The sequence below is a fragment of the Dendrobates tinctorius genome, unplaced genomic scaffold, assembly GCF_039654945.1.
Source record: "Dendrobates tinctorius isolate UK_male_01 unplaced genomic scaffold, ASM3965494v1 ptg000086l, whole genome shotgun sequence".
Lineage (NCBI taxonomy): Eukaryota > Metazoa > Chordata > Amphibia > Anura > Dendrobatidae > Dendrobates > Dendrobates tinctorius.
The window spans coordinates 60,676,374-60,704,361 of NW_027361754.1; the positions used below are offsets into that span (position 1 = coordinate 60,676,374).

Below are 27,988 nucleotides of genomic sequence, written 5' to 3' on the forward strand. Positions count from 1 at the left end.
TAGTACTAGAAGCAGAAAACTATTTCTGCTTCCAGAAGCGGCACCTAACCAGTCATCGGGCTGTGTTTGCTTAGCGCCATATAAGTGAATGAGGCTCAGCGCATAGGACACACAACCTGGCGCCGTCATTGTAAGAAGACAGCCATGTTTTCTCCTACGCATCATTGGGGGACACAGACAGTGGGTGTTATGCTGCTTGCCACTAGGAGGGCACTAAGTAAACACAGAAAAAAAGTTATCTCCTCCCCCGCAGTATACACCCTCTCGCTGGCTGGGAATTCCCCATTTCTTGCTTAGTGTCTGTAGGAGGCACTTGGGTCTGTCTTCAGACCCCACCGTTTTTATTTTATTTTTGAATTTTCTGTAAATTTTTATTTTTTAATTAACGGAGTGAAGGGGGCGACGGTTCCTTTCTACGGCCCGCTCTCCCTCCTCCAACCAACAACAGGCAAGCACGCGGAGTATACCTCCCCATACAATTTCCTGTGACGACTGGGGCTGATTCTTCTGGCGATGGTTCCTTTACGGTCCCGGTACCCCTCACGGATACGAGGGCGAGCGCACGGAACGCATGGAGAAGATTTGACCAGCGCTTTCGGTTGCCCTGAATCAGCCCTATAGCTCTCCGTCCCCCTGCCCATAGGGTGGATCGATTGAGCAATACCCCTGTAACAACCTCTTAGGCTCTGCTGCATCGCCCGGGAGCTTTTTTACCTTCAGGATCTGAGATGGGATGAAACCTGCAGGCTCCTAGACAGCACAGACGGAGCGAGCACCGGATTGGAGGTATGGGGTTGGGTCCTGGTCCCTGGGAGAAGTGCTGACCGAGTCTCAGCGGCGGCATTCCGGCGGCTCCCCCCTTCACTCAGCGCTCGTCGCGGGTATGCCCAAAAATTTAGTCCCCGCCTTTTTGGCCTACTAGGCCGCAATTTACATAGCGCCGCCGCCCACGACTTTGGCGCCTCTCGCTCTGTACGAGAGGCGCCCTCTCGGGGGCCATGTCCTTAACCCCTTCTCTGCTCCTCGGGCTCTGTGATGGCTGCGGGGGTGCGCGCACGGATGTACAACACCTGGTGGCGCTACACTGCCACCGATATTCCTCCCAGGGACACAGCGTCAGGACTGCGGGTAAGCTGCATCTGCTCTCAGAGAAAAGCTTAACCCCTCTGCTTGTAACCCTTTCACGGGTACTATGCCTCAGTCTAAGGAAGCAAAAAAGGGGGCTAATAAGAAGCGCACTGTGTTCTTTACCGCTGGTACCTATTGCAAAACTGCCTTGCCCAGTACCCAGACTAATCCGCTATGCACGGATTGCGACCCGGCTTGTGCGATAACGCCATCCGCCGGCGCTCCAAGGTGTGCTCCCTGCGTTTAGTCCCCCTGTGTGGGCCGCGTCCGTGTCACGGTCTGCAGAGTCACTGACCAAGGCTATAGACTCCTCCGGGAATCCTCTTTAAGACAGAACGCGTCTTTACCGCCCGAGGAGGGCTTTGGCGACGGCCGAGAACCGTCCTCCAGCAGGGGCCGTGCTCGTTCAAGGGATCCTCAGGTCTCTAGAAAGTGAACCTATGACGCGTCCCCTAGTCACGCTCGGGATTCAGCATCGGCGAGTTCTGTCTCTCGCTCTCCTAATGTTCGCAAAGAACATGTCTCTGAATTCGGGTCTGACATGTCAGTCCCTCAGAATTCCCCAAATGTCCATGAATCGCTTGATTCTCTGACAGTCAGTCAACAAGTTTTTGACGTTGGACAAGGAGAATATTCCCGCTCCGGAACACGTTATCTCCTTTAAGAAGACTAAACGTGTACGCAGGGTATTTGCCAGCCATCCGGAGTTGAAGGACATTGTCTAGAAACGTAGGAACCGACCACATAAGCGGTTCACAGGGCAAAAGCCTATCGAGGCTAAATACCCCTTTACTTCAGATCTAATGAAGGATTGGTTACAGTCCCCCTTGGTGGATCCTCCTGTATTGTGCCTTGCTCCTAATACACTTCGATCCGTTTCTGAGGGCTCTTAAGTCAGAAACCCATCCGATTGTCAAATTGGCTACCTCGCCAGTTCAGTTTTTGGAGCTTCAGGAGCGGCTTTTTTCCCATCTTTCGCGGCGACTTGAGCAGCTAAGGCAATGGCCACTTGGGCAGAAGTTTTAATTACTTCCTTCCAACGTAGCAATCCTCCTCCGGAGACAACCAGTGTCGCCAAACAGATAATTCACGCAGGGGATTTTGCAGTAGACTCCTCTTTAGATGCTGCTAATTGTGCTGCTAAGGCAACCGCTAATGCAGTCTCCTCAGAAGAGCCCTATGGCTACGTGACTGGCGAGCAGTTTCCACCTCCAGAGACTTCTCTGCCGTATCAAACTGGTCGCCTGTTTGGACAAGAAATTAGACCAGCTCATTTCTGACACTTTCGGGGAGAAGAGTAGGTTTCTTCCCCAACAAGAGGCTGCCCAGCCGTTTTCGGAATCAACAGCCGACTCGTTTTTCGACCTTTTTTGCAACAGCTCCAGCTGGTCCTCCACAACCTTCTCTTCCGGATCAAGTCTGTCCCCGCTTGGAGACAGAAGTTCCCATGTCTCTCAGACCTAACCGATCTTGGAAACCCAGACCGACAGCATCTGGATCTAAGGAAGCAGATCCCATAGATCCTCTACTCAATGACTTGTTGTGGTATCTGGCAGACACCGACAAAGTAGGCGGCCATCTGCTTTCATTCAGTCACAGCCTTCCTTCGGGCCCGTTCATGCGCCGCAAAGGGACGGAGTCATCCTTCCGGTCCCTCAAGACGAATGGTTCAGTGTTTTTTTTATTCAAACCTTTCTTTGTGGTTCCAAAGAAGGAAGGAACGATGCGGTCCATACTGGACCTCATGTTGTTAAATCAGTTTGTCAAAGTACTGCGATTCCGAATGGAATTCTTCCGATCGGTGTCGCCTCCATGCAAAAGGGAGAGTCCCTATCATCCAGCAGTTCCTGCATTTTGCAATTCGAGAAGAACACTTCTAGTTCGTTGCCTATCCCTTCGGTCTCGCCACCGCCCCCAGGGTCTATACCAAGGCCATGGCGGTTGTCATGGCCATTCTCCACGCTCGGGGAGTGGTGGTACTGCCGTATCTGGACGACCTGCTGATCAAGGGTCCGTCCCTTCCAGCCGGCGAGGAATCCGTGGATATCACAGTAAATATACTTTCTTGCCTGGGTCGGAAGATAAACTTCTAAAAGTCTTCCCCAACACTGGTCCAGCAGATTTCCTTTCTGGAATTGATCTTGGACTCTTCCCGCGGGTTGGTCACTCTCACTCCAGAAAAGGCCTGTGACTCTTGCGGACTCTTTCCCGACCGGTTTGTCACTCTATACGTTTTCAGCATGATAGTTCTCGGAAACATGGTGGCAGCGATGGGAGCGGTCTCATTCGCACAGTTCCATTTCCGCCCTTTACAACATGCGTTGCTGTTAACTTGGGACAAGAACCCGTTCTCCCTGGACCGCCGGTTCCTTCTGTCCCTACGGGTCAGACGAGCCCCCAAGCGGGGGACACTGAAATCCTCTATGAGTTAAGGGAAGTTCTTTCTCCCAGTACGATGGTCGCTGGTGACCATCGACGCCAGTCTCCTAGGCTGGTGTGCGTTTTTTTCTTCATCACCACACGGCACAGGATCGTTGGTTAATTCGAGAGTCACGTCTCCCCATCAACATCTTGGACATTCGAGCGATCAAATTAGCTCTGAGTTTCCACCATCTCCTCGCAGGTCACCTCATCAGGATCCAATCCGACAACGCCACAGTGGCGTATATCAACCGTCAGGGGGGTATTCAGAGCAGGATGGACATGCACGAAGTGAGTCACATCCTCAATCGGGCCGAGACCAACTATTCGCCCATCTCAGCAATCCACACCCCGGGTGTGGACAATTGGGCGGTGGTTTTTTTCTCAGTCGCCAAGGCCTTGCCTCAGGAGAGTGGTCTCTCCATCCGGAAGTTTTTTTTCAGCAGATCTGCCATCGCTGGCGGACTCCGGATGTGGATCATATGGCCTAAAGACTAAGCAACAGGATTCTTCGATTCATTACCCGATCGCACGATCCATGCGCCATCCGAGCGGACACCCTAGTTCTGCCGTGGCACCGGTTCCGGCTCCCGAGGGTCATCAAGGAAATTGGTGCAAAGGGAATACTAGTGATCCTAGTCACACCAGATTGGTCGCGCCGGCCATGGTATGCAGAACTAGTACAACTGGTCGCTGGCGTTCCCTGGCGACTTCCAGATCGCATGGATCAACTCTCACAGGGCCCGACTTACCACCAGAACACCGGGGCCCTGTCTTTGACGGCGTGGCCTTTGAATCTGGTTTTTAGCACAGGCTGTTTTTTTTTTTTTTTTTTTCTTCCAATGTGATCTCCACCATGATTAATGTTAGGAAGCCCGTGTCCATGCGCACTTACCACCGCACCTGGAGAACCTTCTTCTCGTGGTGCAAGGATCATGGTCGATCCCCACTGGTGTTTTCTATTTTTTCCGTATTGGAATTCCTACAATCCGTATTAACGTCAGGTCTCGCGCTTAGCTCGCTCAAGGGCCAAATTTCAGCCTTGTCAGTGCTATTTCAATGCAAAATTGCCACCGGACTTCAGATGAAGACATTCATTCAGAGAGTCTCCCAGGTGGCGCCTCTATATTTTAAGGGCCATTGGAATCATGGGACTTTAACTTGGTTCTCGGAGCCTTACAGGAGGCTCTTTTCGAACCACTGCAGGATGTACCACTAGCTATTCTCTCTTGGAAGGTGGTCTTTCTAGCGGTAATTACGTCAGTTACACAAGATTCTGAATTGGCAGCCCTGTCCTGCCGTCCTTCGTTCCTGAATTTTCATCAGGACGAGGCAGCTCTCAGGACGTCCCCGTCTTTCCTGCCCAAAGTCAGATCTTCTTTTCATCTCAATGAATAAATTGTTTGGCCTTCCTTCTGTCTGGCTCCAGTCCATTGCATTGAGAGGGCCTTCCACACCCTCGATGTGGTCAGGGCTCTGAGACGGTACATCTCGTGGACGGATCCCTTCCACAAGTCAGATGCCCTGTTCGTACTTCCACAGGGGCATAGGAAGGATCTAGCCGCTTCAAAAACCACGTTAGCCAGGTGGATTTGCTTGGCTATTCAGGAATCCTACCGTGTCCGGGACACACCTGTCCCAGCAAGGATTCAGGCGCATTCTATCCCCTCAGTGGGCGCCTCTTGGGCCATTCGGCACCAGGCGTCGGCAGAACAGGCCTTCAACGCTCCGACTTAGTCCAGCCTGCATACATTTACAAAACATTACCAAATTCATTCTCAGGCCTGTCTGCAAGGCTGCGACTTGGTCCAGCCTGCATACCTTTACAAAACATCCGCAGCTCTTGGCAGACGCATCCTGCAATCGGCAGTACCACAGTGTTAAGCCAGTGGTACATTGGGTATTAGCAATTGTATGCTCCCCACCCAGGTCCCCCAATGAGGCGAAGGAGAAATAGGGATTTTTGTGTACTCGCTGTAAAATCCTTTTCTCCGAGCCAATCATTGGGGGACACATCACCCACCCTGTTTGGCCTATTAGCTCACTGTAGCATTTTTAGGTTTTGACAGAGTTATGATTATTGGGTAATTCCCAGCCACCGAGAGGGTGTATACTGCAGGGGAGGAGTTAATTTTTTTCTGTGTTTACTTAGTGTCTCCTAGTAGCAAGCAGCATAACACCCACTGTCTGTGTCCCCCAATGATTGGCTCGGAGAAAAGGATTTTACGGTGAGTACACAAAAATCCCTATTTTCTCTTCCTGTAGAATCCCTTTAAGACGTGGTCTGATCATTCACCAGAACGTACAGACTTTTATCAAGCCAAGTTTTTATATTTTAATCTGTTCTGTCTTCTACACAGACCAAGATGGTGACAAGATGCTGACTTTGTCGGAGTTTATCTCTCTCCCCATGGGCACCGTAGAGAACAAGCAGGCACAGGATATTGATGACGAATGGGTCCGTGACCGAAAGAAAGAGTTTGAAGAAGTGATCGATGCCAATCACGATGGCATTGTCACCATGGAAGAGCTGGAGGTAAGTTACAAAATGGCAGCATGTTCTATAAAACAAACCATCTGCCTCCAATGTGAGCCATAAGAGTTTGTCAGTCATACGGGAATAGAAAAACAGCACCATTCTTGTCCACAGGTTGCTTGTGGTATTGCTTTTTTACAGTCACATCAGAGCTAGACAGGACAGGACGGCCGCTTCAACTATGTAGTATTTTTTTAATTTAACTATAATGGAGTCACTGGATCATGTAGTGCAAGTAACTGAGACGTTTGTTCACTATTCAGAGTTCTGCATTCACTGGTGCAAGTCATTTTTATCACTCACAGATCTTGAAATTCAGCTGTGGGATCACAGGATTAAAGGGGTTGTCCTGCCCCTGGGGTACAAGCCTGCAGATTCTGTATGTGACTGCAGATCTGTGTATCCTCGCACACGCTGATTTTGCAGTTTATCTCCCCTTTACGTGAATAGGGGCCATTTTTTTTTTTTTTTAGTCCCAGAGATCAGGGCTGATTCGGACCAAGATTACATAGTATAGTCATGCTGCACTGAAATCGGAGCACTGATACATTAGCTGGGGTTATGGTGCATTGTAACGGAGAGCCTTCCCGTGTGCTCCACCAACTTCAGGACTGAAACTTGGGATCTGGCTGTGTCCTGATTGTACCCTGTACACACAGCTGGCCTAACGGGGAAAGATCTGTGGCCCCAACAGGTACAAATCCTGCACCGTCCCTGCAAAACACTGCACCTACCGTATATTTTCCGCTTATACCACTGATCCCAATGATTGATATGTCGGATTATGATATCATGACTTGTCACCATGTTGTGTAGTTATGTTAAATTTGCATTTTTCTAAAATCTTGGAGAACCCCTAAATCGTTAACTCTCGAGACTCTGGTACCTTTATCTGGCACTTTCTGCTGTTATGTAGTTTCGTTTCCTAGAGGGACAGTGGCAGGGCTTTTACTGGAAACTGAAAACCTTAATGGTCTTGTCTTGAAAAATCACTTTTTTGTGGCTTTCAGCTGTTTTGGTTCAGTAAGGCAAATGCTTCCTATTTATTTTTTGGTGGATTAATTCTTGTTCAGAGTATTTTTATATATATTCTATATATAAATATAGAATCTATAAAATAATTCGCTAGGAAAAAACTTGTGTATATATACTGTAAATGTATATTTTCGTGATATTTTTTCATGAGTCGGACATTTAAGTAGAAGCATGGAAATAGACATTTATGTGGGACTCATGAGCCTCCTTCACTAGCACCATACCCCCGTACCTATCGTGTGCTAGCCATTGAATCTCATACTAGAAGCATGGAATTGTGATTTCCTCATCTCACACAGTATATTGAGACAAAAGTCACCATCAGTGGTGGGTATACCCGAACAAAAAATGTTAACTTCTCAATAACTTGTCCTGTGGCCCTGAGCATCAATTACAGCTGACAACAGCGTCTCCTGCTCCCCATAAGTGGAGTTATTGTCTGCTGAGGCATGGCGTCACACTCTTCTTGAAGGGCGTCCCTCAGGTCATTGAGGTTCTGGGGTACAGAGTTATGAGCCTCTACACAGTGCCTCAGCTGAACCCCCAAAATGTATTGGCCGATCCATGGATCAAACGCCTGCTGTGAATTTTGCCATTACGCTGCTTGTCGGAGTGCAGCAAGTTGTGCAGAAAGTCCTGAAACATTGAACAGTTGGAGATGTGCATTCAGAAGTATAAAGTTTTCACATTAAGTTCACTTTATAAGGATACAGTGCATTTTAGGATGATCCTTAAATTTCTCCTGAAAGCCAGATACCCCTAACTAGTGTGTATATATGCATATGATTATATGTATATTTATAAAAAGACAATGAAAGAACTTTCTGATTGAGATATATATATTTCCCCCACTATAAATTCCTACGGTAACTGGTGCCATTTTGGCTTTATTCCACGTAATAAGTCCAATTTGTAAAAGCAGTAGATCCCCTATATATTTACTTTCTGTCACTAGTTTGCACGGTTTTCTAGATATTCTGAACAGAACGTCCAAGGGGGGGGTGTTATGGCATTGAAATGAGAACTGGTCGTAACCACCTACTCTACTCCAAACATGCCCTCTATAGCAACAACCCCACCCTCCATAGCTTCAGGCCCTCCCCGTCCACATGAAGAAGCCCTCATCACACAGTAACAAATCTTCCCCCTCTAGCAGCCTCAGTGCAGAGAGCAGCTGCTCCTCCCCCAGACACACGCTGAACAGTGATCTATGGAAAGTGAAACTAGTGAGGAGGGAAAATCGTCCTGTTTTCTGGGACAGGCTGCTCCCATCAGTATTTGTGTCATTAGAGACACAGTGCTCACACATACATTGCACCAAATCAGCTGCTGTGTGAAGACATCAGTGACACAGAGCTGTCTCATTCACACAGCAGAGGCTTTGTCACACAACAGATTACATCAGTGACTGCCATCCCCTGTGCAGATTAGAAGCTGCAGACCCCAATCACTGGCCATCACACAGTCTGTTCTCACTGCTGCCAGCAGCCTGGGACAGCCTGGGACGGTGAGGGAAGGAATTACTGATGAGTTATGTATTGTAATCATGGAGTGGCCCAGAATACAGGACGATTTTCCCTCCTCACTAGTATCACTTTCCATAGATCACTTTTCAGCGTGTGTCTGGGGGAGGAGCAGCTGGGGAGTCTGCTCTCTGCAGTGAGGCTGCTAGAGGGGGAGGATTTGTTACTGTGTGAGGAGGGCTTCTTCATGTGGACGGGGAGGGCCTGTAGCTATGGAGGGTGGGGTTTTTGCTATAGCGGGCATGTTTGGAATAAAGTAGGAGGTTACGACTAGTTCTCATTTCAATGCCATAACACCCCCCCCCCCCCCCCGGACGTTATGTTCAGAATATCTAGAAAACCGTGCAAACTAGTGACAGAAAGTAAATTATTTATTATCATAATTCTGCTGCCCAGATATGTACTGATATTATGTGAAAAGCCCGGACAACCCCTTTAACCACTTGGGCGCCCATTAATTTGCTGCTCATTGAAGAAGGTTGTGACTTCACAGTTGCAGCCGGTTACAACAGCCGGATCTAGAACAGTCGCATAATACCTGAAAGGATGCCATATTAGAAAAGTGGTTTAAAGGGACACTCCATCTCCTCTATTTGCTAGGAGTTCTACTTAATGTGACTTCTGTGGATTTTTCTTTTGCAGGAATACATGGACCCCATGAATGAGTACAACGCTCTAAACGAGGCCAAACAGATGATCGCTGTGGCGGACGAAAACCAAGATCATTATTTAGGCCTAGAAGAAATCCTGAAATACAGCGAATACTTCACTGGCAGCAAACTGATGGACTACGCCCGCAACGTTCACGAGGAGTTTTAAAGTTTCCTCCCGGGTCACCCAGATGATTCTTCCTGACCCCTTAGCTGGAGAAGTTTTGTGTGGATGAAGGCCTCTTCTTGTAGTTCAATGGGAGGACTCGCACCAGTTTTGCTGCTACTCTCCCTGTGTATTCTTAGTGTGCAGTATTGAGTGGGGGGCCGTCGCCTTTTCCCACCCCCTCCACCACCATTTGCGACCTTCGCAGCAGAATTTGCACATAAGTTACAGCTTTTCTTTGCTTAGGTGATGTCATTCATCCTGTTCATACTCCTTAAATCACCTGCGGGGGGCGCTCTTCGACGATGTCAATAATGTTCAGTGACGCAAAAATAAAAAGGAGCTCGGTCATGGTAAATGGTGATCCGTCCGTGTAAAGTGTATTATATTATAGAACTTTTGTTTCTATGAAAATTCACCTATTTATATACATTCTGTCTCTACTTGTTTTCATCCATCTGTTCTTCCATGTCTATGCTTCATCAATGGTAACTAAGGAAAAAAAAATGCAAAATATTTCATTCTGAATGCACAATTAAATGCTGTATATGTAACTAAAATTAAATTATACTTTATTTTAATTTTTTTTTTTTTTTAATTTCCCTTCCCAGCACACGTGACCGCACCACTAAGTTATAAGCCATCTTCTCATCCGTAGAGAAGTAGCAGCTATTTCCATAAATATAGCATGATCCTATCACAGCACCATATACCCCAGCTGTACTGAGTCGTAATGGGACATTCATAGACTTTGGGGCTGTGCTGTACCTCTTTATAACTACAGCTACAACTTTGGGATATAAATTAATTGTTGCATGCGCCATCAGGATGCTGTATAAGAATAATGATCCTGTAATACTGCACCTTATGGCAACACACCGAATACCTATGGCTCTGTAGTAGCAGTATAGCAGTATGATGTAGGGCCTGAGGCCCTGATTCCAGCAATGTATCACTTGTTAAGCTTTGTGTTTATAGTTTCAATACAATCAATAATTTACCAGCAGGAGATTATCGCTGCTGTACTAAGTCTCACGTGGAGACCAGTACAACTAATGTGTAACTCCACCTTCCCCATTAATTGGCAGCTTGCTGACAGTGTGCACAAGAAGCTGCCAATCTGTGTTGTGGGCGGGGTTATACAGAACTCTGCGTTCTAAGCACTGCTACATCTACAGTAAAGAAACCAATGATTCTATCAAAACTACAGCAAGCAGCCCGGTAAGCGATACATCACTGTAATCGGGGTCTTTGCCCCTACATCATGCTGCTCTCAAATTACATTGCAATAACCTGCTGACACATTCCCTTTAATTTTCTCAAATGTACTATGAGCTCAGTATTTAACAAAAGATATAAGGCAGCTTTCTTTTAATCTATTATAGCTTTTCATATTTAATCTAATCCTCTAGTAGGTCGATTTTTTGACATAAAAAGTTTGTCCACCTTTGCAAAGTGTTTGAAAATTGATTTTGTTTATGCAGCTACATGTTCACATGTGTTTTCAGTTTTCATGGGTGCAGACTATAATCTGTCCCCTACTTCTTGACAACATGCTGAATGTTTGTAGCAGACATATTACAATATCACTTTTTTTTTTTGTCTGACTACAAAGTTTGTAGTCTGCAGCCATGGAAACACAAGTCTGCACAGGAGTTGTAAACCCAAAAGAGTGAGAGACTATATGTAAACTTTCTTGTATTGTACATGGTTTCCATCCTTGTATATTCTCTCTAAGGCTTATCTGTCGACAGTGTTCAACGTATCTAATCAGTATCCATGTTTTTTGAAGCCGTCCTTTGTGGGTGTTCATTTGAATTAGTGTCTTATTTTTACTTTTGTTCTCTCACTTAAAAGCGTTTTCAGTAACTGTTATTGCTATGTAATCTGAAAGCAGCATGATGTAGGGGTGGAGAGCCTTATTCCAACAATGTGTCCCTTACTGGGCTGTTTGGAGCAGTTTTGATAGAATGTTTTCTCTACTGCAGAGCTCTGAATGTGGAGCTGTGTAACCCCGCCCACACCACTGATTGGCAGCTTCCTGTGTACACTGTGTATTGTCAGCAAGCTGAGGGGGTGGGGTTACACAGGGTAGCTGGACTGCCTGGCACAGTAATCCTAGTCCTTCAGTGATAATCTCCTATTGATAAAACACTGATTGTAATGAAACTACAACACACAGCCTGGTAAATTACACATCCGTGGAAATCGGGGTCTGTGCCCCAATATCAGATTAAATAGCAAAAACCTTCTGACAGATTTCCTTTAAATTTTGATGGAGGAGATAAAGGAAGACAGACATTCTGTAACACGTTGTCCTGAAACGATTGTTACAGTTCTCCACAGAAGTTTATGAGCACCAACTGTTATGTACTTAGTGAAATTGTCTGTGAACTGATGGCCTTATAAATGAGGCCGGATTCTTCAGGTAGAGGTGGTTGGTGGGGTATAATGGAGCATATCACCCTTTTAGACGTACCAGGCGAGGCATTAGGTAATATATCCCAAGCATCCATACTGGCCTAACAGTCATATCCTCACACTGCTTGGTTTGCTTGGGAGATGGACACCTATCGTCTGGCCACGACTGAATTGGGAGTTGAAAGACTTAAAAAATGGGGTAAGATATTTTTGTAATTAGTTTTGGCAGTAATTACTAATATATTTACATTTCCTTCTCACCCCCAATGGGGGTGGTCATTTTTTTTTGTCCTTCCTCATTCTCACGGAATGGAAGTTTCAGAGTTCTGCGCAGGATCTTGGTTGTTCCCAGCATTGTGTGTTTCTGGACAGATTTGGCTCCTGGGATCTGTTGTAGCTATTTTCCCTACTTAGGGGTCACTGCTCCAATCACCTCTGGAATCACTGTTGCCTTCACCTTCCACATCTTCTCCAGTTCTCCTTTGAGGCCCTGGTATTTCTCCTGCTTCTCATATTCCTTCTTTCTGATGTTTCTGTCACTTGGCACTGCCATATCTATCATTGCTGTCTTCTGATCCTTGTACTATCACAATGTCTGGTTGGTAAGGCCTGTTTCACACTTCAGTTTTTTGGCGTCAGTCAAAATCTGCCGATTTTAGAAAAAAGGATCCGCCCCTTTTTTCGGTGACATCCGTTTGTTGCAAAACGGAAACGGATCCGTTTTTTTTATTCTTTGGCGGATTTCAACTGAAGACTAAAAACTGAAGTGTGAAAAAGGCCTTAGCCAACACCTGCTCATCTGTCTGGATCTTGAATTCCCACAGGATTTTAGGCCTTTCATTCTCCACCACTTTCTCTGGGGTCTCCCCCCTGGACTTAGGGGGGCTTAGCCCATGTACAGATGTTCCTGTATACAATTCCGGCTACTTGGTTGTGGCGTCCGGTATACACTGTTCCTGCTTGCATTTTGCATCCTGCCACTATGTGTTGGACTGTTTCTGAGGTTTCTTTGCATAGTCTGCACCTTGGGTCTTGTCTTATGTGGTAGATTCCTGCTTCTATGGATCTGGTACTTAGTGCTTGCTCTTGTGCCACTATGATTAGCGCCTCTGTGCTGTTTCGGAGTCCAGCTTTCTCCAGCCATTGGTAGTATTTCTCTATGTCAGCCACCTCCACTATCTGTCCATGGTACATCCCATGCAGCGGCTTGTCTTGCCATGGCACTTCATGGTCCTGTTCTTCCTTCCAGATCTGTTGTTGCTGCCTTAGGCCTTCTCTCAGCATCTCATCTTTTGGTGCCATTTTTCTGATGTATTCCTGGATACTCCTTGTTTCATCCATGATGGTGACTTGCATGCTTATCAAGCCTCGACCACCCTCCTTTCTGTTGGTATACAATCTTTGGGTGCTTGAGTTAGGGCCCCATCACACACAGCGACGCACCAGCGATCATGACAACGATATGACCTTGTCAGGATCGCTGGTGTGCCACTACATGATCGCTGGTGAGCTGCCAAACAGGCAGATCTCAGCAGCAATCAGGACAGCGACACGTGGGTAACAAGTGCGCACATTGCTTAGGCTACTTTCACACTTGCTTTTTTTGCGCTGCGTTTTTGCGCATGCATGCATTTTTTCCCTATACTTCAGTGCCGCACGGCGCTTAGAGACCCGCTGTTTACCTTGGTTAACAGCTTCCTGCACCAGCCGCTGGTAACTAAGGTACACAGCGGGTAACTAAGTGACGCGCGCCCTTAGTTACCCGCAGTTTACATTAGAAACCAGCGTACAGCTCGCTGCTCGCTGGTCTCCCGCCTGCCACATGCAGCGATGCGTGCTGGCCAGCAGGAGACCAATGATCAAAAAATGTCCAGGCCATTTGAGCACGATCAGCGATACCCGGCAGGGGGGCCGGTCGCTGATAAGTGTCACACAGCGATCTCGCTGGTGAGATCGCTGTTGCATCACAAAACTTGTGACTCAGCAGCGATCTCGCTGTGTATAACGGGGGCTTTAGGGTGTAGACCTCAATGCATTGTGTGGAGCTTTCGTGTCTTCACATCTGCAGCTTCCATCTCTTCTTTTGGCCAGCACACAATGCCAGCAGGGAATCTGATAACTGGCAGGGCATATGTATTGATAGCACGGATTTTATTCTTCCCATTGAGCTGGCTCTTCAGGACCTGTCTGACCCTTTGATGATATTTGCATGTTGCTGCTTTCCTTCCCTCCTCAATATGGTTACTGTAGCCTTGTGGGATGCTGAGGTGTATATAGAATTTTTTTTTTTTTTTGGTTTTGATTAATTTAATTCTTTTTTCCATACACTACACTTCTTTAAAAAATAATTATCAGCTTTTCAGACATTTCTGTGGCAGTTACAGGTCCTCCGGGTCGTGTGACTAAGCAAGTTGCTGATGAGGGGATATCATGTAGAGGTTTTATCTTGCAGCACGTAAGTGGCCCTATGTTGAGAAGGAAAAGCCATCAATGCCAATATTAAACAATACTCGAGAATTCGCCTTCAGAACCTTTGTGATTTCACTTTAAATTCATCAATTTTTTTTTTATGCTTGTATTATATCCATGTCGACAGATAAGTTTGATCATAGATGGCGAGTTTTTAGTATTTTAAAAAAAAAAAGTCCTTTGTGTTGTGTTTTATGTGAATTATCTCATATCATTGTACAGTAGTTTTTGTCTTTTATCATTTGATGCAATATGTGTTTGGGCAGATGTAGCAGAGTTGATTGGATTTGTGCATGTACGCCCATGTGCTGCCTGAACCTGGTCTAACGCTGTACGTTTATCTGCAGTCCTATGTAAAATACAAATTAATGCAGTAGCCACAATGCCAGGAGCAAACAACTTTTTGGCAAATTAATGGGCTCAGCTCTGCTACATTTGTAGGCAGATCATTAGACCCAGTGGGGTTGGTTGGATTATTGGAGGGAAATGTAGACGTGATGGCGATCGTCACTTAGATGCGTGTAATTTATTTTTATACATTGGTTAATATCGAATCTATTTTCTATAGATAACATTTGTGCACCAAAGTCATCTGTTATATTCTGCTTCTGAAGAAATAAAGGAATCTGTGTGTCATGAATGTATCTGTGTTTTCAGTAGTGTTTGCATGGGACACCGGAGGAGTTAGTTATCCGGCCACAAGGCTGTAGTAAGGCTGCACGGTAAGGTGTTATCTGAGCATGCTCGGGTGCTGTGTCTTCGGCGTGGTCGAAAAATGTGCTCTAGTCCCCGAAGCTGCATTTCTCATGGCTATTTGACAGCTGCAACACATGCGGGGATTGCCTAACAACAAAACAGGCAATCCCTTATGTCTCTCAGCTGTTCAACAGCCGCAACGCAATCAGCTGCGGGGACTAGAGCATAGTATTCAAGCACGCCAAAAACACTCAGCACCTGAGCATGCTCAGATAACACCTTATCCAAACATTCGCTCATCACTACTAAAGGGCTTTTTGTAGTCAAGGAGGTGGAGACTGTATACAAAGGAGTCAAGGTTTCTGCTCCTTAAGTGCTCATGTACATGACCATATTTTCAGCCCAAGTGCAATTAAAAAAAGACCAATTACTATGGTGCCTTGTACGTGTCCAATTTTTTTTTCCATCAACAGAGCCTGTCCGGAGGAAAACAATTGCTGCATGCCTGAGTTTGATCTGGTCTTGAGGTCGTACTCGGCCATTCAAGTCAAATGTGTGTGTGGAAACCATCGGACTGCACTCGGATGACATCTGGAATGACAGAATTTTTTCCCATCTTCTACTCATCTGAAAGAATCAGATCACACTCTGATCAGAGTTTGATTTGCATAGTGAACCTGTTTCTCTTCAGACAACTGCAGAAACACTTAGGCCATGTGCACACGTTACAGATTTGCCTGCAGAATTTTCTGCACGGAATCTGCATCTCTTGGCAGAAAGCAGAGGTGTAAATCTGCGCTTTTTTTGCGGATTTTGTGCAGATTCTTTGCAGATTGGCATGCGCTTTCAGCTTTGCGGAACAGGTGTAAGAACGCATGCAGATCGACAAATAGAATTGACATGCTGTGGAAAATAAACCGCTGCGGATTCCGTGCGGAATTTTCTGCAGCATGTGCGCAGCTTTTTTTTTTTTTTCCTATTGAATTACAATGGTTGGTCAAAATCCACTGCGGAGCCGAAGCAAATCTGCAACGTGTGAACATACCCTTTGTGGGGGGAAATATAGGCGCTTTGCAAGAGGGAACATGGCTGAAAGCTCAATACAGAATTTTGTTCAAAGTACACCTGTCCGATCAGAAGACTGTTCAGAATAAGCTTTCCTGTGTGTACAAGGCGAATGCTATTTTTGTTAATTAGATGACTTACAGTACAGACCAAAAGTTTGGACACACCTTCTCATTCAAAGAGTTTTCTTTATTTTCATTACTGAACATTGTAGATTCACTCTGAAGGCATCAAAACTATGAATTAACATATGTGGAATCATATAATTAACAAAGTGTGAAACAACTGAAAATATGTCTTATATTCTAGGTTCTTCAAAGTAGCCACCTTTTGCTTTGATTACGGCTTTGCACACTCTTGGCATTCTCTTGATGAGCTTCAAGAGGTAGTCACTGGAAATGGTCTTCCAACAGTCTTGAAGGAGTTCCCAGAGATGCTTAGCACTTGTTGGCCCTTTTGCCTTCACTCTGCGGTCCAGCTCATCCCAAACCATCTCGATTGGGTTCAGGTCTGGTGACTGTGGAGGCCAGGTCATCTGGCGTAGCACCCCATCACTCTCCTTCTTGGTCAAATAGCCCTTACAGGTGTGTTTGGGGTCATTGTCCTGTTGAAAAATAAATGATGGTCCAACTAAACACAAACCGGATGGAATAGCATGCCGCTGCAAGATGCTGTGGTAGCCAGGCTGGTTCAGTATGCCTTCAATTTTGAATAAATCCCCAACAGTGTCACCAGCAAAGCACCCCCACACCATCACACCACCTCCTCCATGCTTCACGGTGGGAACCAGGCATGTAGAGTCCATCCGTTCACCTTTTCTGCGTCGCACAAAGACACGGTGGTTGGAACCAAAGATCTCAAATTTGGACTCATCAGACCAAAGCACAGATATCCACTGGTCTAATGTCCATTCCTTGTGTTCTCTAGCCCAAACAAGTCTCTTCTGCTTGTTGCCTGTCCTTAGCAGCTATTTTACCATGAAGGCCTGCTGCACAAAGTCTCCTCTTAACAGTTGTTGTAGGGATGTGTCTGCTGCTAGAACTCTGTGTGGCATTGACCTGGTCTCTAATCTGAGCTGCTGTTAACCTGCGATTTCTGAGGCTGGTGACTCGGATGAACTTATCCTCCGCAGCAGAGGTGACTCTTGGTCTTCCTTTCCTTGGGCGGTCCTCACGTAAGCCAGTTTCTTTGTAACGCTTGATGGTTTTTGCCACTGCACTTGGGGACACTTTCATTATTTTCCCAAATTTTCGGACTGACTCACCTTCATTTCTTAAAGTAATGATGGCCACTCGTTTTTCTTTACTTAGATGCTTTTTTCTTGCCATAATACAAATTCTAACAGTCTATTCAGTAGGACTATCACCTGTGCATCCACCAGACTTCTGCACAACACAACTGATGGTCCCAACCCCATTTATAAGGCAAGAAATCCCACTTATTAAACCTGACAGGGCACACCTGTGAAGTGAAAACCATTTCCGGGCACTACCTCTTGAAGCTCATCAAGAGAATGCCAAGAGTGTGCAAAGCAGTAATCAAAGCAAAAGGTGGCTACTTTGAAGAACCTAGAATATAAGACATATTTTCAGTTGTTTCACACTTTTGTGTTAATTATATAATTCCACATGTGTAAATTCATAGTTTTGATGCCTTCAGAGTGAATAATAAAGAAAACTCTTTGAATGAGAAGCTAGTGCCTAAACGTTTGGTCTGTACTGTATATCCTGCATTTTCGGCAGTTTTCTCCCTGTGCAGGCGTAATCTTTAATTTTCAGTTGTCTCTGGGATGGTGGGTGGAGAATGGCTGCTATGATGTCTCCCATACACAGCACACACTGACATCCGGGATTGATGGTCTCTGTTTAAAATCAGCCACGTGGAAGACCTGCTGCGCTTGTTTAGTGCCAGAGCATGCTCAGATATCACCTTATCTCTGTGTTTACTCATCACTTGTCTTCTTCCAACCCCTACCTTTATTATTTATTAAGTAAAACTGCTAAAAAGCAGTGCAATTTCACTGAAGAATCAGATAGCAGCTCCCTATTAAAGTCAATGGAAGGGGAGACAAACAGGAAGAGTGAAAGAGAGGCACAGACACACTAGTGAGCTTTCATACAGAAAGACCTCACAGCGATGCAGCAGCGACGCAGAGAATGATACTTACCATTCACACACAGCGATCCTGCGTCCTCCCGCTCGCCTCCACGCGTCGCTGGACGTCACAGCAGGAAGCGCCCGACGAGAAATGGAGCCGGACATTCTCGCGCGATCAGCGATGGACAGCGGGGGAGCCGGTCGCTGGTAAGTATCACACTTAGCGATATCGCTAGCAATATCGCTATAACGTCACAAAACCAGTGACGTTTTAGCGATATTGCTAGCGATATCGCTTAGTGTAAAACCCCCTTAAGTGTGTCTGTGCCTCTCTTTCACTCTTCCTGTTTGTCTCCCCTTCCATTGACTTTAATAGGGAGCTGCTATCTGATTCCTCAGTGAAATTGCACTGCTTTTTAGCAGTTTTACTTAATAATAAATAATAAAGGTAGGGGTTGGAAGAAGTGGAGGAAAGTGCATATATCTCTGAGATATTTTACATCTCTGAAGCCATGCTGTCCTCTCTATGACTGAAAGCCAGAGGCTGCTGGGAGGAATAAAGTTTATTTCCTCCCTCCAGCCGGGCTATCGGCAGCATCTGAACGCTATTAACCTGCAGATTAACCCCGTAGCAGCAGGTTAATAGTGTTTTTTTTTTTTTTTTACACAGGTTTCCCTTAAATAGCTACTTTTATTTCCTGACTTAATTGTATCATAACCTTTGTAATATATATATCAGCAAAATATTCTCCTTTCTCCACTTAGTAGACACTTCTTCCAACTCCTACCTTTAGAGCTCATTCCCTTTAAACAAGCACTTAAACAATTTTTTTTTCCAAGCTTCTTAGCTATAGTTATATTCTGCAAAGTGCATGTATTAATGTCTTATACTTTGTATAGTCCTCTAGTGACAATCCACTGCTGATAAAACTGTGATTTTTTTTAAATCAAAACTACAGCAAGCAGCCCAGTAAGTGACACATCCCTGGAATTGGAGTCTCTGCCCCTACATCAGGCTGCTCTTAGATTAGGTAAAAACTTGGCAATATATTCCCTTTAAGTTCTAGTACGTCATCCACTTATGGTGAATGTACATCTTGAAGGAGGTAACCCATGCTGGCCAAGTATGTGACAATCGTAGAAGTTCTCTTCTGAATTGGCCATGGTTACACTGAATATTTTGTTTTTGCTCTCCAACCTTTAATTTGTTCCATTGTTACATGGAAGGAGATGTAATGTTACGTAATACAGACTCAGCATGAATGAAGCTGATTGCAATCACAGACCCCACATATGTGCCCCGTCAGATGTTTTTCTCCTTGTGGTTACCTTTGTGGTCGATTCTTGGCAGCGGAAGCTACCTGCTTCTCGTGCACATTTTCCACTAGCGCGCCGTTGTTTACATGAAGTCTCTATGAGCGTCTACGCCGCATGCCCACCCCTACCATAGTCTGCTTCTCAGCATTGTTAAAGCTCGGTATTAAAACAGGATTTTATTTTAATCTAAATTTCTGCAGTTGCTGCAGCTTCACTGATTCTGAAACCGGTTTTCTTTTTTATCCTGTGTCCCTCTGTTCCAAAGTTGAAACTTTACATTTATTCCACGTACTCTCCACTGATGTCAACACATTTCTTACATCCGTACTCCAAGCTCTGTAAGCCTTGCAAAAAGAAGGATTTTGGTTGTGCCTCAAACCAGGCATCCGTAACAGCCGTGGCATCAGAAATGGTGTGAAATTTGGTCCCCTTGAGGTGTCTCTTCAGGTTTGGAAACAGATGATAGTCTGGTGAATAAGGTGGGTGGTCAACCAGCTGGAAGCCCAGCTCCGCCAGTTTTGCTGAAGTGGCCCGTTTTAAATTTGGCAACCCAGTTCTAAACTGTAGAATATGAAGGGCATTGATCCCCAAATGTCTGTGACATATCCAGGGGCGGTCGGTCTGGCTTGGCGGGGAAATCCCTGGTGGGCCCTTAGCTGAGGGACGGAGAGGAGGAGAAGGAAAAAAAAGGCTGCGGTTTTAAGGGGCGCGGGCCCTTTAAAAGTACAGGTCGCGTATGTGCAGGGGCGCGCTCACACAGTGGTCACTACCTGAACCACCGTGTTGCACGTCCCGATCTATAATGGCAAGTGTGCGCCCGTTGTCACCAGCGTATGACGTCCGTGTCACGCGCCACATGCGAAGGACGCACACGTTCACTGTCGGCCTCTGCTATTTCATAGTAACATAGTTTATTAATGTTGAAGGGAAACTTTAAGTCCATCTAGTTCAACCCATATCCTGTCCTAACTTGCCCTAACATGTTGATCCAGAGGAAGGCAAAAAAACCCATGTGGCAAACAGTAAGCTGCACATTGGGGAAAAAAAATTCCTTCCCTACTCCACATACGGCAATCAGACTAGCTCCCTGGATCAACGCAATATTAAGGAAACTAGTGATTATACCCTGTAATATTATACTTTTCAAGAAAGGCATCCAGTCCCTTCTTAAATTTTAGTAGGGAATCACTCATTACAACATCATATGCCAGAGAGTTCCATAGTCTCACTGCTCTTACAGTAAAGAATCCGCGTCTGTGATTATGCTTAAGGCTATGGGCCCACGTAGCGTTTTAAAACGCACAGTGAAAACCGGACTCCTTCCCAGAAATCGCCTGATTTTACCGCGATTCTGTTCGCGATTTTGCCGCGATTTTCTCAAGCACTTTCCAAGCGATTTGAAGCATCGCTTGGAAAGTGATTGACAGGTTGGTTACACTCGTCAAACATAGTGTTTGACAAGTGTGAGCAGCTTTTTACTATTGAGGCCGCCTATGCAGCATCAATAGGAAAAGAAAGAATGTAAAAAATAATAATAAAAAAATAAAAAATCGGGGTATATTTACCTTCCGACGTCCTGCGCTGCCATCCCGGGCCACAGCGTTCCCAGCGATGCCATGCGAGACCTGTGATGACGTTGGTCTCGCGTTACTATAGCGATCTCACGAGACCACGTCATCACAGGACCTTGCCGCAAGGCATTACTGGGAACGCTTAGGCCGGGAATGCAGCGCGGGACGTCGGAAGGTAAATATACCCCGATTTTTTAGTTTTTCTTTTTTTTACAGGGGTATGGTACCCAGGGCCTGGAGGACAGTCTCCTCTCCTCCACACCGTGGGTACCAACCGCACATGAGGCTTAACTTTGCGCATGGTGGATAGCCACATGCGGGAAGTAAGCGATTCTCATGCATTCCTATGGGTGCGGAATCGCGGCAATTCTTTGCGATTCCGCACAAAAGAATGAGCATGCTGCGATTTTTTCCGCGATGCGATTCCACCGCGGAAAAAAGCGCAGCATTAGCACAGCATGTGCGGAATGCCATAGGAATGCATGGGGGGGCATTCTGTACACGATTTTTAAACATTTTCGCGCCGAAAATCGTGGCAAAAACGCTTAAAAATCGCATCGTGGGCACACAGCCTAAACCTTCTTTCCTCCAGACGTATAGGATGCCCCCTTGTCCCCGTCACAGGTCTAAAGGGCATGTCACACTAAGCGATATCGCTAGCAATATCGCTATAACTTGTGACGTTATAGCGATATTGCTAGCGACATCGCTGTGTCTGATACCTACGACCCGCTCCCCCGCTGGTTATCGCTGATCGCGCGAGAACGTCCAGGACCGTTCCCAGGCGGGAAGACGCAGGATCGCCTCGTCTGACAGGTAAGTAGCGATCCCCGTCCCCAGTGATGTCGCTAGTGAGATCTGCCTGTGTGGCAGCTCACTAGCGACTACTTAGCGATGTACCAGCGATCCTGACCGCGTCATATCGCTGGTACGGATCGCTGGTACATCGCTAAGTGTGACAGTACCTTAAGAGTAAAAAAGATCATTAGAAAGGTCTTTGTATTGTCCCCGCATATATTTATACATTGTAATAAGATCACCCCTAAGCCTTCGATTCTCCAATCGAAATAACCCCAAGTGTAATAACCTGTCTTGGTATTGCAGACCCCCTAGATCCCTAATAACCTTGGTCGCTCTTCTCTGCACCCGCTCCAGTTCAGCTATGTCTTTCTTATACACCGGAGACCAGAACTGTACACAGTATTCTAAGTGTGGTCGCACTAGTGACTTATATAGAGGTAAAATTATGTTCTCCTCATGAGCATCTATGCCTCTTTTACTGCATCCCATTATTTTATTTGCCTTTGCAGCAGCTGCCTGACACTGGCCACTAAATGTGAGTTTGTCGTCCACCCATACACCCAGGTCTTTTTCAGTGAGTTTTGCCCAGTGTTTTACAATTAAGCACATAATTATACATCTTGTTCGTTCTACCCAAGTGCATGACCTTACATTTATCTCCATTAAAGCTCATTTGCCATTTATCAGCCCAAGCTTCTAGTTTACGTAAATCCTCCTGTAATATAAAATTGTCCTCCTCTGTATTGATTACCCTGCAGAGTTTAGTGTCATCTGCAAATATTGAAATTCTACTCTCTATGCCCACTACAAGGTCATTAATAAATATGTTAAAAAGAAGCGGGCCCAAAACTGACCCCTGTGGTACCCCACTGCTAACCGTGACCCAGTCCGAGTGTGTTCCATTAATAACCACCCTTTGTTTCCTATCCCTGAGCCAGCTCTTAACCCACCTACACATATTTTCCCCTATCCCCAATGTTCTCATTTTATGTATCAACCTTTTGTGTGGCACCGTATCAAAAGCTTTTGAAAAGTCCATGTACACCATGTGCACTGCATTCCCTTGGTCCAGTCCTGAACTTACCTCTTCATAAAAGCTTATCAGATTAGTTTGACAGGAACGGTGCCTTGTAAACCCATGTTAATATTGGGTCATGAGGTTATTCTTCTCCAGATACTCCAGTATAGTATCTCTTAGAAAACCCTCCAGGATTTTACCCACAGTTGAGGTTAAACTTACTGGCCTATTATTTCCAAGTTCAGTTTTTGTCCCCTTTTTGAATATTGGCACCACATTTGCTATACGCCAGTCCTGTGGTACAGACCCTGTTATTATGGAATCTTTAAAGATTAAAAATAATGGTCTATCTATGACTGTGCTTAATTCCTGCAGTACTCGGGGGTGTATACCATCTGGGCCCGGGGATTTGTCAATTTTAGTGATTTTTAGACGCCGCCGTACTTCCTGCTGGGTTAAGCAGGTGACATTTAATGGAGAATTTTTATCCCTGATCATGTTATCTGTCATGGGATTTTCTTGTGTAAATACTGTTGAAATAGTCATTTAGCATGTTGGCTTTTTCCTCATCCTCATCCACCATTTCACCCAGACTATTTTTAAGGGGACCAGCACTATCATGTTTTAGTTTCTTACTATTTATGTAGTTAAAGAATATTTTGGGATTATTTTTACTTTCTCTGGCAATGAGTCTCCCTGTCTCAATCTTTGCTGTCTTGATTTGCTTTAATTTTCTGTATTTATTTAATGCCTCATCACTACCTACTTGCTTTAATTCTCTAAATGCTTTATTTTTTTCTCTTATTGCGCCCCTTACAGCTCTATTTAGCCATAGTGGTTTCCTCCTATTTCTAGCATGTTTATTCCCATACGGTATATATTGTGCACAGGTCCTATTCAGGATGCTAATATTCGGCGGCCATTTTACTATGTGCGCGCCGGACCTACAGAGGAGGAAGACGCCACCCGGCGCCGGGAGTGCGTGTGCATGGGGCCAGGCTGGAGACACATGGGGGGGCCTGGATGGAGACACATGGGGGCAGCAGGACAAGGTGCCAGGATGGATATATGGGGCGACAGGACAAGGGGCCATGATGGATGTATGGGGGTCCAGGGTGCAGATACAGTGGGGGTAAAAAGTATTTAGTCAGCCACCAATTGTGCAAGTTCTTCCACTTAAAAAGATGAGAGAGTCCTGTAATTGACATCATACGTAGACCACAACTATGAGAGTCAAAATGAGAAAACAAATCCAGAAAATCACCTTGTCTGATTGGGCAAGATTTATTTTGCAAATTATGGTGGAAAATAAGTATTTGGTCATTAACAAAAGTTCATTTCAATATTTTGTTATATACCCTTTGTTGGCAATAACAGAGGTCAAACGTTTTCTGTAAGTCTTCACAAGGTTGGCACACACTGTTCGTGGTATGTTGGCCCATTTTTCCATGCAGATCTCCTCTAGAGCAGTGATGTTTTGGGCCTGTCGCTGGGCAACACGGACTTTCAAGTCCCTCCAAATGTTTTCTATGTGGTTGAGATCTGAAGACTGGTTAGGCTACTCCAGGACCTTCATATTCTTCCTGCGAAGCAAGTCCTTTGTTGCCCTGGTGGTGTACTTGGCATCATTATCATGCTGAAAGACCCATCCACGTTTCATCTTCAATGCCCTTGCTGATTGATGGAGGTTTGCGCTTAAAATCTCACGATACATGGCCCCATTCATTCTTTCTTGTACACGGATCAGTCATCCTGGTCCCTTTGCAGAGAAACAGCCCCAAAGCACGATGTTGTCACCCCCATGCTTCACAGTAGGTATGGTGTTCTTTGGATGCAACTCATCATTCTGTCTCCTCCAAACACGACGAGTTTTGTTTCTACCAAACAGTTTTACTTTGGTTTCATCACACCATATAACATTCTCCCAATACTCTTCTGAATAATCCAAATGCTCTTTAGCAAACTTTAGACGAGCCTGGACATGTACTGGCTTAAGCAGGGGGACACTTCTGGCACTGCAGAGTCTGAGTCCCTGGCGGTGTAGTGTGTTACTGATGGTAGCCTTTGTTACGGTGGTCACAGCTCTTTGCAGGTCATTCACTAGGTCTCCATGTGTGGTTCTGGGATTTTTTCTCACTGTTCTTAAGATCATGCCCCAGATCGAGGGAGATTATCAGTGGTCTTGTATATCTTCTATTTTCTTATTATTGCTCCCACAGTTGATTTCATGACACCAAGCTGCTTGTCTATTGCAGATTCAGTCTTCTTATCATGGTGCAGGGCTACAATTTTGTTTCTGGTGTCCTTCGACAGCTCTTTGGTCTTCACCATAGTGGAGTTTGGAGTGTGACTGTTTGAGGTTGTGGACAGGTGTCTTTTATACTGATAACAAGTTCAAACAGATGCCATTACTACAGGTAATGAGGGGAGGACAGAGGAGCCTCTTAAAGAAGAAGTTACAGGTCTGTGAGAGCCAGAAATCTTGTATGTTTTTACGTGAACAAATACTTATTTTCCACCATAATTTGCAAAATAAATCTTGCCAAATCAGACAAGGTGATTTTCTGAATTTGTTTTTTTCTCATTTTGACTCTCATAGTTGTGGTCTATCTATTATGTCAATTACAGGACTCTCTCATCTTTTTAAGTGGGAGAACTTGCACAGTTGGTGGCTGACTAAATGCTTTTTTCCCCACTGTATATGGGTGGCCATGATAGATTTATGGGTGGTTGGGGCAGGACAAGGGACCAGGAGGCATATATATGGCAGACCAGGATGGATATATGGGGGGAGCAGCACATGGCACCAGGATGGATATATGGGGGGGAGCAGCACAAAAGGCTGGGATGGATATATAGGGGTGGCAGCACAAGGGACCAGGATGGATATATGGGGGGAGCAGCACATGGCACCAGGATGGATATATGGGGGGGAGCAGCACAAAAGGCCAGGATGGATATATAGGGGTGGCAGCACAAGGGACCAGGATGGATATATGGGGGGAGCAGCACATGGCACCAGGATGGATATATGGGGGGGAGCAGCACAAAAGGCCAGGATGGATATATAGGGGTGGCAGCACAAGGGACCAGGATGGATATATGGGGGGGGGAGCAGCACAAAAGGTCAGGATGGATATATAGGGGTGACAGCACAAGGGACCAGGATGGATATATGCGGGGGTGGCAGCACAAGAGGCCAGAATGGATATATGGGGTGGCAGCACAAGAGACCAGGATGGATATATGGAGGGGAGCAGCACAAGGGACCAGGACGTATATATGTGGGGAGCAGTACAACAGATCAGGATGGATATATGGGGGGGATGGCAGCACAAAGGACCAGGATGGATATATGGGGGGAGCACCACAAGGGACCAGGATGGATATATAAGGGGAGCAGCACATGGGCCCATGATTGATATATGGGGGGAGGACAAGGGACATATGGGGGCCTGTGTGGATATCTGGGGCCCAGGCTGCAGATATTGAGGCCAGGCTAGACAAAGGTCATGGGGCATATTATAAAATAAGGGATGCCAGGCTAGGTGAGATTATTAAGTAAAGAGGGCCAGGGGGAGGGAGTTAATTACTGTTGGGGGCCAGAATAAGGAACATGCTGAATTAGTTTATGGTGACAAGAGGGGAACATAATTTCTTTAGGATCCAATTAGGAATATTATTACTACTGTCATATAATTTACTTTTTAGGAAACTGTTTTCCATGGAGGGAACAAAATGGTGATCCTGTAAGTGTACAGTGCGGCGCTATGTCGCTTGTTTTTTCATCTGACATAGTGTTGAAGTCGGGGAAAAAAGTGGGAAAAGTGCTCTGGAATCGATCAGCTAATGATGACTGTGTGTTATACTGTATTTTGCAGAGAAGAGCCCTGCCTGCAAGAAGTGATGGCCTGTGCTGGGTGAAGAAAATAAGCGAAGACGAAGGACTTCAACTACAGACGTCACTGGTGAGTCAGTGTATTACATGTACACGCACACTATACACTATATACAGAGCTCCTGTGTACAATGTCACCGGTGATCATTGTATTACCTGTACACTGACACTACATACAGAGCTCCTGTGTATATTGTCACTGGTGATCACTGTATTACCTGTACACTGACACTACATACAGAGCTCCTGTGTATATTGTCACTGGTGATCACTGTATTACCTGTACACTGACAATATACAGAGTTCCTGTGTATAATGTCAACGATGATCACTGTATTACCTGTACATTATATACAGAGCTCCTGTGTATAATGTCACCTGTGATCACTGTATTAACAGTACACTATATGTTATATACAGAGCTCCTGTGTATAATGTCACTGGTGATCACTGTATTACCTGTACACTGACACTATATACAGAGCTCCTGTGTATAATGTCAATGGTGATCACTATTACCTGTACACTATATACAGAACTCCTGTGTATAATGTCACTGGTGATCACTGTATCTCCTGTGCACTATATGCAGAGCTTCTGTGTCTAATGGCACTGGTGGTAATAACAGTGTTATTAGTATTGTGATTTGTATTCATGATCAGTATTGTAGCATTCAATCACTGTGTGGTGGTAGTTTGTGGTCTGGTCATGGTGTGGCATTATTTATCTACTGTATGTGATATTATTTGGTCACTATATGGTGGTAATCTGTGGTCTGGTCATGGTGTGGCGATATTTGTCCCTAGTATGTGGTATTATTTGGTCATTATGAGGTGGAATATGCAGTCTAGTTATGATGTGGTGGTATTTCTCCTTGTATATGGTATTATTCAGTTACTATGTGATCTGTTCATGGTGTGGTGGTATTTCTCCCCTGTATGTGGTATTATTGGTCTCGGTATAGTGGATTGTGTTGTGTACTGCAGTCATTTGTTCTCTCTGATATTAATTAGGAGAAGAGTCTTTATTTCCATTAGAAATTAGATACTTGGAACACAGCAGCAGAGATGCACTTACAGGGGTTCTCCTATGGAAAAAAGTAATCGCCTCCCTACAAGTGATAACATATTGATTGGTGGGGGTCTGACTGGTGGGACCCAATAGGAAGAATGTGGA

At 45.4% G+C, this 27,988-nt stretch overlaps 1 protein-coding gene across 2 annotated transcripts in view; it reads left to right on the forward strand.

The window, feature by feature from the left end:
- SDF4 (stromal cell derived factor 4) overlaps positions 1-14,989 on the forward strand; it is a 77,777-nt gene extending 62,788 nt beyond the window's left edge. For both annotated transcript variants that reach the window (XM_073585485.1, XM_073585486.1), the window contains exons 6-7: positions 5,910-6,085; positions 9,286-14,989. In XM_073585485.1, coding sequence (XP_073441586.1) covers positions 5,910-6,085; positions 9,286-9,462 — 353 coding nt within the window. In that variant the 3' untranslated portion in view covers positions 9,463-14,989. The remainder of the gene's footprint in view (positions 1-5,909; positions 6,086-9,285) is intronic.
- The last annotated feature ends 12,999 nt before the right edge of the window (positions 14,990-27,988 follow it).